Below are 12,501 nucleotides of genomic sequence, written 5' to 3' on the forward strand. Positions count from 1 at the left end.
ACTTCTTCCTCTTTCTCATTTAAGACAGATACGTTTTGTTTACTGCCATCTAGCGAAAGAAAATGTTACTACATCAACATAACTACCGTACCAGGATTTTTGAAAAGTATTATTTTTAGTCGTATAGTTGTTTTCGGGTCAATTTAGCTTCAATTAGTTCATTTAAAAATATTTTAAATAGTTTTTTTTATTTTCAGTGGTAGTTTGTTGTGAATTGTGTTGTGTGAACACAATTCACACAACAAAACTAACTAAAGGAAACGTCTTGATGCATTCTCAGTCATCCAGGCAAGTAAATCTTGTTGAATCAAGTTGACTCTGTTCATCCGGATGAACAGAATTAACTTTTGGAGATAACTAAAGGAAATATCCTTAGTTTGTTAGTTTGGTAAAAAAGCAAAAAACAAACAAACAAACAAACAAACCGGTGCATGATGCATTGATCACCTCTAACATATGCCCTCCATACAAAAATAACTAAAGACCTAAACTAATAAAAACGATGCTAGAATTGAATATTTGTAAACACTAAAAAATAAACTGAAACAAGAAAATCCTCTCTGAAAAAACTAAATAAAAATAAAGTCTAATTGCAAAATACAAAAAATATAACTCTGGCTATTTGTCACAAGCAGATGTTCAGTGTAATTTTAACTCTATTAATAGTGGTTACTACATTATATAAACTTGAGCAGTAACACAAATAAGTATAAGGTAATATATTCAGAAGTGAATGTATTACCTTTGTGTTCCTATTGACACCCTAAAGCAAACTATGTGTTGCAGCATGAGCCCTGTTTTTATCCTGTATTTGTTTTTAATATGGAAAAAAGGTATACCAAAGGACTTAGGCATTGTTCTTGTTGTCCATGAGAAATACAACTGTGGTGGGAATGATTTTCTCAGATATCTGCAGGTCAGGAAAACATGCAAGGACAATAGTATTTTTTTTTCCACACATTTATTGGTATGTCTAAAGACAACAAGAAAAACATTCTTTCATGAATATTTCATAGACATTCTCTGTAACTTATAGAGATGGTTGTGTGACCGTCACATCATTCAACCACACTATGTTCAAAGTCACTTAAATCAAATTTCTTTCCCATTGTGATGCTCAGTTTAAACTTCAGCAGGCAATCGTGATCATATGATTAGCTGACTGGATATCTGTGTTAAAGAGCAGTTGAATCGGTGTACGTAATAAAGTGTCTGGCAGTGGCTGATTGTTGTACTGCTAGACTGCATTCTCTCTTATTGTGCATGGGATGTAAGCTGTGGTCACTGCAGCCCAACACACTTACAGTTAAATAAATGATGTAGAAAATATTTAATAGATATCCAATCTGGCACTCAACACTGTAATTAACATTGTAACCACAATAATATCAAAGTGACTAAAGCAAACAGAAGACGTGTGATCAGGGTGATGGTGCTTTTGTAAATAACAAAAATGAGCAAGGTTCTCTTATAATGACTCTTTTTTATTTGTAAACAACAACAATGCAAAAACGCAAGTGTGAATGAGCACAAACGGTTTTCAGAGGTAAAAAGCAGGACAATGTTCAGCATACAAAAACATTTAATACATCACAAAGCCGCCTCTTTACCTCAGATTTCCACCTCTGCTGTCTGCGTGTCATTACAGCTGCTCGGGTTGACAGAAGTGCAACGACGACTTCATATCAACCCCACTGGGCTCCACATAAATCTGTCTCAAAAAGTCACAAATCAGAGTTTTCCTGCTAATTAAACTCTACGTGGATCGTCTGAGAGGATTTGACTGCTTCACTGACGGTCCGAGAGCAGCCGCCTCCACGCAAACAGCATCATGACAGAAATCGTCACAAGATGAGAGGCCGGCAGAGATTTTCCCAATACACAACAGAACATTCAGGTCATGCTCACACAGTGAGCCTGTTACACGAACACGGTGGCTCAGTCACGCTCTCGCCACATGCTTCACGATGAAAGCATCCGAATATTACACTCAGGACAATACAACGAATTCTCCCTGATGAGGACACGACTGTGCAAAATGTCGAGCTCCTGCAGAAACGCAAACAACCATGCATTGTAAATGTACTTGGAACAAACACCAGGCTGGCTGCTTGTGGTGTCATCAATGATGTGAATGAACAGTGACTCACGAAAATGCGGTGAAAAGACAAAAATAAGCAACAACACTGGTTATTGTTATAATGTGCTTCAGCTGTGAAATCCCTTTTTGTTTGAAGGCAGATAAGTTTAGTCCCACTACAGACCAACTCTGTGGACCTACAGACTGCATGTTCCTATCTTATCACTTATTAAGGAAATGTTTTTGCCCATAAATGTCTTCAATGTTGGATTTGACACAACAACTGTATTCTTCAGTAACTGGTATATTTTGAATCTATAAAATCCTTCAGTACAAACGTCCCTGACATCATTGCAAACACATTTCATCTCCAATCAAAACCTTTGATCACAAGACATTCAGCGTGCAGATCCCTTTTACTGAAATTATATTAATGCTCATAAATGAATCGGTGAATCAATAAAGTTCACGTGTTTTCAAAACTTTCAATTCCTAAAAAAAGAATTTTCCGTGTTATTTTAGGGTTTGTAAGCCATGATTGGGCAGCAAGTCCCTCACATTACAGCCACAGTTTGAGCAGATCCATAGAGTTGTACTCAATCCCATCACCTCAGGATTGTACTATGAAGTGAGACTAAGGTCAGAAAGCTTATGTCGAGCTTACAGTCAGAATTTATAGTGTCTCAAAAGCAGCTCTCCTTTAAACCTGGCAAAATCACAAGCTCAAAACAGCCTGTTTAGCCAAAATTAAAATGCATTACTGTCAGTTACATCCATCTGTGCATTTCTTTTTATCTTGCAAGGCAACAAGATGGAGTATAAATACCTCAAAATAACTATGACTTGTATTCTATATGTCTGCACTAAAGTGAATCCAGACAAAAAACACATTGTGTGCAGTTCCTGTTAAAATTTATGAATCACTTGTATTATTTTTAATACTGAATTTAATTTGGACTTATCTGCCAACGTTGACACTGCAGTGGGTGTTTCAACAGGTCTGAGGACCCTTTTCAAATATGTGAAAGATTTTGTATTTATTGAATTATTATAGGATTTCTTATTTCCTCTTTTTCCTGTGAATTTGTTTGTCGTATAATAAAATAAAAAAAATCCAAGTGGTTAAAAGAGGTTTTAAAGATTGTGGAAAAACCTTTAAAATGCAGTAGGCATGATTTCACCGATATTAGTGATGATACTAAGCTGTTAAATAACATTAAGCCATTAAATAAGATAAATTACTTGATAATTAATATTTAAGGACAACACAGATCAGCCAATGTTTTTAAAAAGGTAACATGCATTACAGACATATCTAATTTAAGCCTGAACTCTTTCTATGGTATCTTTGGAATTTCTGTACTGCGTTCTTTTGTTGGTTGATTAATATTACACCTGATGGATTCCTTGGTCAGGCTCATGTACCGCGGAGTTGACATCATCGATCGAGACATGAACAAACTGAGTTTTAAATGTGAATACTGGAGGCTTCTTCTGTCAGTACCTCACACACTCTGGGTTAGACTAAGAGGATGGGTGTCACAGGAGGAGGCGAGGGAGAGCCGCTGTCTGATGGACTGTTTCCCAGCAGCATCTCCTTCTCCCGGTGCAGACAGGGCCCGCTGATGTGCTGGCTGTGAGAGTGGTAGAGCCGCAGGAAAGCCAGGATGGAGTGAACCAGCCACAGAGCCGTCACAAGCCACAGCGACGCCTGAGAATGAAGAGAGATGCTTACAGTCACGTATCGAAAAAACACTGAACAGACACATGGTGAAGGATAACGATGCAGAAAGCACCCAAGAAGTTTGTGAAATTCCTGTGTTTTATTATTCTGTTACTGAGTAATAATTAGCAGATATCTGTGTCTGTGCTTTGCATCTTTACAGGTTATAAATGCAGCTGCTTCAGTTGCTGAATCCATCTTTTTTATCCTTATAATGGAACGTGTGGCTCCAAAAGAACTACCATGGCAAAGGTCAAAACACCAGCATGGAAGGTTCAAAAACATGGGCCCAAAAGGCAGCAGATGACTTTTATATTTATGTGTGATCCACAAATGGTCACTTCTGCCTCCGAATGACCAACATGGCTGAGCTAAAGCAGCGCACACAGGGGAAGCAATTCATTCAACCTTTGTAGTGAGTGGATGCTTCAGACTCTGGTTGCCTAGGTAACCCTCTAATGTATATAGCACACACTCACATGTCCATCTTCCACTCTCATTTTATGCCATTTTTAACAATACATCAGTGAAACAACAGTTATCATCTCAGTATAACGACTGTCAGCAAATTCTTGGAGGTAGATTGGTGAAACTATGGGACCGGAGCTGAGAGAAATGTACAAACAAGTAGAAAAACTGAGTTAAGACCCAGCCAATTGTTTCGATCATTTAAAACTCCGGGACAAAGATTCACAGGAGAAATCTAAAAATCAACAATGCAGCTCCAGAAATGTGGAAGTCCAAAAATCAATTTGTAAAAACATACAGTCTGTGTCTTTAACAAACACCACTTCCTGTGAGACTTTTGATTTCAGGGACGAGTCGATAGTTCACTGTGACGACAGCAGGAGAGATGAGGGGACGCCGTTTTTAGACGGGACAGATTAGAACTGGAAAAACTGAAAAATGACCGTAGCCGAGAGCGTCACCGTGTCTCATCAATATGAGTCGGTTTGTTGCGGGAGTGAACCTCGCACACTCGTTTCATTGTTTCCAAAAGACAGATTAGATCAATCCTGCCCAGGACACTGAATGGAGCTGCAGAAGCTGCTAGAACGGAGGCTGACATCAGCTCTTGTGTCGATCAATGATGTTTTGTAACAAAAACACAAAGCACTGACAACATCAAAGAAACTCCTAAATGCATGCTTTTAATTCCTGGATAAATCTGCAAAACAGACAAGCTTCAGACGAACATGATGCCGAACAAAAGTGGTTTCTTCTGACAGAGGAAACCTGCTTTCCTGTTTCACGCGTCTGCTTTCCTAAAATATCAAATCTGTGACAAAAGATCTGTTGCCATTAGAAACAGCTCACACAACATCACTGCAGCTGACACCGAATCAAACAAAAGGGTGGAAAAAAACCCTGAAATGAGTGACTACAGTGATGTGATCAGGAACAATGTTTACATACAAAACATCCTGTATTTAAGCACAAAACGGGGATAAATCTGTAAATACTACTGCAGCTGCTACACTGATGGGAGCTCATGCTGTTATTTTTAAAGGTTCATCTATTAATCAATTACTGTGTTATAGCATTAATGGCCACAGGGGAGGTCTTCATCAGTTGGAAAGTTTTTTAACCTTATGAAAATACAGTTAATTTGGCCATTGGGGTCAGATTAGACTCTTTGTCGGGCTGATTCAGTCCCCTTGGCCTTATGTTTGACACCCCTGTTCTATAATTTCAGATGTCTAATTAGCTTGTTGTGATCATTTTAATATTACTTAAGTTATCTGTCTGAACTGTTAAATAATTATTTTCTTTTTTCTTCATCGTGCTCTACCTCCTTCAGCCTTTCAGAAAAGCAGACAGCCGAACTGTGAAGCTCTTGTTTCAGAGGCCTGGGAGGAAGTCGGTGTCCCTTTTGCGTTCTGGTGTGCGCAACATTTTGGGTTTGCTTGTATTTGAGCATTCCTACCTGCGCCAGACTGAGCTCTGTGAAGAAAGATGAAGTGTCCACGTCCAGGTAAAGCGGCACAGACTGGGACTCTGCACAGCTGAATTCAAAACAAACAAGAATAGATGAGAAAAGGACCTGAAGATATGCTCAAACAAGATGACAGCTACACACACGCTTTAAAAACACACATTTTAACGTCAACCCTGAATCATTTTCTTTTTAAAATCACACATGGAGCAACAAAAGAAAAGTCTGGAAATGTGCAGGCCTCTCGATGTCAAACTGAGCAGGCATCCATCCACAACACCAAAGGGGCGTCTGCGTTAGATGTACCTGAATGGCTGTGTGTCGTTTTCTGTCACAACGTCGCACCAGGAGCTGAGTCCTAGTGACAAGATGACACTGGCTCCTCCAGACAGGAAGAACACGCACACGCTCAGCAGGACCGTGAGGAAGGACGAAAACAGAGTGCTGGGCAGAAACAGAGAGAGAGAGATGGCCATCAGACACACAGAGAGCTGAGGCTTAAGGCCAACGTTGGAGCAAATGCACGATTAATTTATAATATCAACTGCAGCTACATCCCCTCTTTCTGCTGCTTCAGTTATCACAGTAATGTTTTTATTTCTACAGATTTCCTCAACAGATACAGACGAACAGTATATACAGTACTGCACAAAAGTCTTGAAACACCCCTCATCGCTTTACATTGTACAAGTAAATTGGGAAATGGATAAAGCTATTTATGGAAACATCGGTAAACATACATGGAAATACAGTATATAAGCCAAAAACCATACAATCTGAACAAGCTTGTAAGTCAACCAGGACAACCTTAACTCTCTTTCAGTAGTCTTAAAATTACATCTGCTGTAAAAGTAACACAGCATTTCAGAAAAGGAACATCATACCAACAGTAAAATACGGTGGTATTGTGGTGGTTTGCAGCTGTTTTGCAACAGAACAATGTTAGCAAAACTCTCTGAACTTAAATCGTAAGAAATAAATATGTAGTTCTGTTAGCTCCTTGTCCATTTTCCTTTACTGTGGATCCACTGTAAAATTTAATCTAATAAAATTGAATTGTTTATTACTTATTCACACTGGTCTAGTAACCCAGGGGCTAGGCCTTTATCATTGGGAAAAGCTATAAAACGTATGAAAACAAAGCTAAATGTCCAAAATTTATGCCAAACTTCACATTATGCAAAGCTGTCCAGAGGGCCATACTGGAGTCTCTGCCTGGCCAAATACCACCCACGGGCCTTATGTTTGACACCCCTGCTATGACTACTGTGATAACTGCAGTTTGTTTTTGTAGGTCATGTGACCCACAGGTTTGGTTTAGAAAGGCCCAGCAGCTGGTTGACATCAGGGGCCTGAGCATGACTCAGAGGTGTGTCAAACCCGCACCTCCGGGGTCAGAACCGGCCGGCAGAAGGTCCACTTTGGCCCACCTGATGAAAAGTGTGAAAGTTGCAGCTGAGACCTTGTTTATTTTTTTCCTTTGACTTAATGTAGGTGATGCTCCCGGTGTGGAGAGGCAGTACCAGCATTTCTATAATGAAACGTTGAGAATTTTTTTCACATGTAGGCAAGCTGATTCATAAAGACCTAAAATTGTTGTTGTTGTTTAAGTAAACTCGTTATTCTTAAGAGCTCTCAATGTGTTTCTTTCTTCTCCTGTTTCTTTACACTACACTTCTTTTTTTGGGGGGGGGGTCAAAAAACATCACTAGAATAAAGGATGCAGATATATTCAGAACATTTTCTCCTCTCCTTAACATGGCCGACAGCCTTCTGTGCTGGTGGATACGCTGACTGATCATCCACACCACATGACTGCGTCCGTTTCTGCATGCATCCGTTTATGTATGCCTTCATCTATTTTAATGCGTTTGCAGGATCTCCAAGTACCACCGGACTACTGTGGCACCATGCAGCATTATCTTTCTGCAGAACATAACCAAATGTAGGTCAGTAGTGTTGTACCCGCCCTTCTCTGTGTTTTGAGACGTATGGAGGGGTGGGTGTGTGCTGCAGGGAGACTCACTCGTCATGTTGTCCATGCAGATAGAAGAGGCACCTCCAGCCCTGCGCAGCTCCGTACAGCACCGTGAAAATGCCCACAAAAGTGGCGAACTGGCAGGCTGCCGGCGGCCCCCACTGTTGCACCACCAGGTGATCCACGACTCCCGTCGTGCCCGTCGGCTCCACCTGCTCATCCGTCCTCCAGTATCCACTGGAAAAGAGGGCGCAGCGGCCTTTGAAAGCGGAACCGTTCAGAGCCATCGGGACCACCACCAGCAAGCCCGCTGCTACCGAGAGGGCGTGAGCCGTGCAGTGCGCCAGCAGTAGTCGCCGGTCCAGCTCCATGACGCAGCACGAACACCAGATACACGGTTAGAGTACCCACGCTGAAAGAAGCAGATATCAGCACATCCCACTGTCTGTCTGCTGTACTGACCCCGTTACGGGTATTTAAAGGAGCAGGGCGGGGACCGAGCCGTCGCTCCCACCGTTACACAACCCGCACGTACTGCCAGAGAGGAGGGGGACACACAGAGGGCTCACTCCGCCAAAAAAATCCAGGAACCAAGCAAGAGAAAACGCATCGCTGTAATCATGCCTGCATTTCAGCACAAACACTGAATGCAAAGCTGCTGCTGTTCTTTCTTATCTTAAAAAAAATACCTTTTTTTTCTTTATTCTTTCTGCCTGTCAATTCCGCTTCGCCATTTTACACACGCACTTGTTCATATAGAAACCTAAATAGCTATAGAGATAGATAGATATAGAGCTCGTCCTGGACAAGCAAAGATGTTTGGCATTTAACTCCTGATTCGGATTCTCGCAAGATCTACTAGACATGACGGGTATTTAAACAATTACACAAAATAAAATTATCAGAAATAAGGAGGCACACATTATTATCATTTCCACCTCCACGTTTCTATTCTTGGACTCTGCTTTGCATGACTCACTGTTTGACATAGCTCCTATCCTTGATTTAAGGTCACCCTCCCTTTAAACCAACTTTTTTAATGATTGACTGTCTGCCTCTAACACAATCATATCCATATCATATTATATAGCCAAAAGTAGAAAAAATTGTCACAAACTGTGTTTAGACCTGAGCTTTTGGCTCACATGAACTAACCCAGAGAAATTTGAATAATTAGTTTGAATGCTTGTATTGAGACGCTATTTTTATTCAGTTCATTTTTTGCGGGTTATCTCCTTCAACTTAGAAAAACATTCAAGCACCATTAGAGTTCTCATCTTTTAGACATGTGTGCTTCTATTTTTGTTATTTATAACTTCTTCTTCTTCTTTTTTTTAAATTGTCAACTTTATTCAGGGGAAATTTATAAAATATTTCAATGGGGAGACTCTTCAAATTCTCATTCAACGTACTCCTCTTTCAACTCTAACTACTTCCACATAAGTGAACCAACAGACACCATTCAAACTTTAAAACTTCATTGGGAAGAATGTCAGGCATTGGTGGAGTTTCAGAAGGGGGTTTAAAGATCTAGAAAATGTGGGGTTTTTTGCTACATCGGCAATTGTAGTGAGCATCACTGGTGTAAAGTTTGCAACGTTAGTGAGCAGAATTTCAGGTGAATATTTCTCTCTGATCTCCCGGCTTTCCATTGCTGTGATAGTTTTGGAGACTCGATCCAAAGTGGCCTTTGTGACACTGGTGAAGAGTATGCTCATACAGTATGCTTAGGCCATGTTTAAGAAGAGGCGAGGAGGAAGCTCCCAGAAGCCCTGCAGGATGTGGGGAACTGCCTCTATCACCACATCCTGTGCGGTGAGCAGTTTGAAGCTATGCTCTACCTGCTGGGTGTTCTATGAATAAAGTTATGAGAATGATCCTTTAAACATATATATTGAAAGACTATAGCTGAACTGTCAACAATTGTATGTCAGATGTGACTCACTGAAATTTAGGAGGTTTGGCAGTTTAAGGAGCATCTGGGCTTGAAACTCTATGTCCCTCCTTTTATTAATGACATTCACTGCCCACACCTGAAACAGAAAAGTCATTTACGTTGCAGATTTTTTAAGATGTTACGTGAACATAATGAAAAAAGAAATCTCCAAATTACTACAAGCCTTGTGAGTTTTCTAGTCTTACCAGTGTCAAAAGAGGATTGGCTTCTTTTAAAAATCCTTCAATTCAAACTCCCAAAGCCTTCAAAAGAAAACCAAACAGAGGATTTCTCTCAGCACTTAGACTTCATCACAAACAGACTTAAAGGTGTGAGGTGGACGGTCCGTCTGCACTTTGACTTATAGGTGAATGATTCGGTGTATTTCAGTTAAATATTTCAGCAATTACAGGATTTCAGCTAAAAGAAATGATCACATATCAGCGTTCACACTGCATTTTATTCAGGAAATGCATTGTTTTAAGTTGTCATTCACTGGAGTAATTGATTTGTAGTTAACCTCGTGTAACATGGTGATCTCATCCAATATGATCCTGATATCTAAATCTTAAGAGAGATGATTCACCCATTATTAGTATGCTTGTGCACAATGCATTTAGTTTTTTTTGTTTGTGTCTTTGTTTGTTTTTTTTACATTATGCATAGTTTAAAAAGAAAGGAGAAATCAATGGCTCCTTGCTCTCTCTATATTTAATGGCATCTAAAAGCCTGAATCCACAAAAAAATAGACTGACAAAGTTGATCATTTTGGCTGCAGATTACTATAATGAGATAAAAGTACAATTGTGTGACCAATATATGAACCAATATGAACCAGAATTTGAAAACAAACAAATAAACAACAACAACAACAACAATTTTAAAATAGGTGGGGGATTTCTTTAATAGCAGTATGATTAAACAAAACCTATTACAAATGGGGTAAATAAATAGAATGTACATGACTTAAATTAAATGAAACAAGTAAAAATAAAAGAATAAAAAGAATAAAAGAAAAACAAGCACAATTTAAATACATCTTTTTATTATATCATAAAAGACTTTAACTTGGCTTTCTTTATGTATTCAAACGGCACAACAGATATCTAATGACATTAAAGTGTCTCAGTAATAACATAGTGCGGTAAACTGGATTAGTGATTTTCTCAGATTACTGGCAGCCTCGATCTAATTATTATAACACAAAGGTTCAAAAAGCAGCAGCCACAGTCGATATGACAACAGGAGTGAGACATCTAACGGATAAACGATCTGCAAATTTGTGGCTCAGTGACGAAAGAGGGCGACGTCATCCGTTTGATCCCTTTAAATCAGATGGCGAATAAGAGGCTGTAACGATCACCCTGCAGAGGGAATGATCTTTCTGGTTTATCTGTCAGATGTGTGATCGATGAGCTCATCGGCGGATATTTCGGGCTCTGCGCAGAAATCCTCATTAAATAACACCACATGTGTGACGATGTAAGTCGTCTTTGAACTTTACTTTAGACTTGTAAATTTGGAGTTTTTATTTTTGCTTTCTGTAGCTCCTGCTGAGTGATTATGTAAGACTAATTAGCTCAAGGGAGATGAACATTTTTCAGTGTTGGAAGTAAGTCATGCCGATTTCATTGCAAACACCACAGGAATGCAATTTACTGCGCATAAAGAAGCTGGTGAGATAAGACAGCAGCGGTGTTGTGGGTTTAGAGAGGGATTCACTGTATCTTACACGTCTTTTAAATGCCCCCACAGGGGTCCAAACTGGATGCTTCAGTCTGGCAGAGGGGAATGTGGGGTGGGGCCGGTGACATTCCTCTCCTCTGTACAAGCCCCGCTGCCTCAGATTGCTGATAAACCAAAGCATATTTTCCTAAAATTAGCTCAAGTTATGTCGAGAAGGCTTCAGTTTCACAGCAGAAGATTAAAGCAGAACCAAAAACAACTGAGAGAATCTACAAAGAAAAGGCAGGGGTAACACATTAGATTTTGTTGTTGTCAATTTAATGACTACAAGAGCACCTAAAAAAATAAGGAAGACAAAAACTTAATTCTTGCACTCTTCCAACTTTTACTGCACATCAGCCCATAATTGAAACTGTAAACCACAAATGCACTAGTATATTGCCTAATATAACAAATTATAATATAATATGATATGATATAATATAATATAATATAATATAATATAATATAATATAATATAACAAATAAACCATCAAAGGAATATCAGAATCAGAATCAGAATACTTTATTAATCCCGAAGGAAATTAGGGTTACAGCAGGCAGCACGCTAATGGCGCATGCACACTTACAAAGGAACCTTCTGACCAACTTTACACAAACATCACATTGGGGAGACATGTCAGAAAGGTAGGCTGATAGGAAAAAAACAACGAAAATACATAACATGAGGTAAGAGGGGGAGAAAAAAAACTCCACTCAGACTGAGCTCCTAGTGGGAGAACAGTTTGATAACAGAAAAAACACCTCAGCACAAAAAGCACATGACTATCAATACACCATAGAAACACAAGACAAGCAACAGGGGCGGGTAAAGGGTAAGAGAGAGCCGGTGTAGACAGCGCATCCGGTCCTGCAGCATGTCTGCGCTGGTCCAGTCGACTGCCATCTTCCCCGGTAGGGCACAAGCATCAAAGGCTTTGGAAAGGGAGGGGGGATCAGTGTGTGCATATCAGTGTATGTGTGTGTGTGTGTCCAGAGTTCAGCTGAGAAAGTGTCCTTCGCCCAGTCGCCCAGTAAACAGTCTTCCAGCCAACGCAGGTGGCCTTGCATGGAATGGGGGGAACAGTCTAAACACAGTCGTTATCAGGGTGTTTTGTTCAGC

The 12,501-nt window shown here is 39.9% G+C and overlaps 1 protein-coding gene across 1 annotated transcript; it reads right to left on the bottom strand.

Annotated features, from left to right (window-relative positions):
* Positions 1-3,325: 3,325 nt before the first annotated feature.
* Positions 3,326-9,107, bottom strand: LOC113007402 (transmembrane protein 179). The gene is made up of 4 exons (XM_026143938.2): positions 7,766-9,107; positions 6,046-6,183; positions 5,731-5,809; positions 3,326-3,791 (listed from the first exon to the last, which is right to left on the bottom strand). Exons 1-4 carry the CDS (start codon positions 8,086-8,088, stop codon positions 3,600-3,602), a joined length of 732 nt encoding a protein of 243 aa, XP_025999723.1. The 5' UTR covers positions 8,089-9,107; the 3' UTR covers positions 3,326-3,599.
* Between the last annotated feature and the right edge of the window lie 3,394 nt (positions 9,108-12,501).

The sequence above is a fragment of the Astatotilapia calliptera genome, chromosome 2 (assembly GCF_964374335.1).
Source record: "Astatotilapia calliptera chromosome 2, fAstCal68.1, whole genome shotgun sequence".
NCBI classification, from domain to species: domain Eukaryota; kingdom Metazoa; phylum Chordata; class Actinopteri; order Cichliformes; family Cichlidae; genus Astatotilapia; species Astatotilapia calliptera.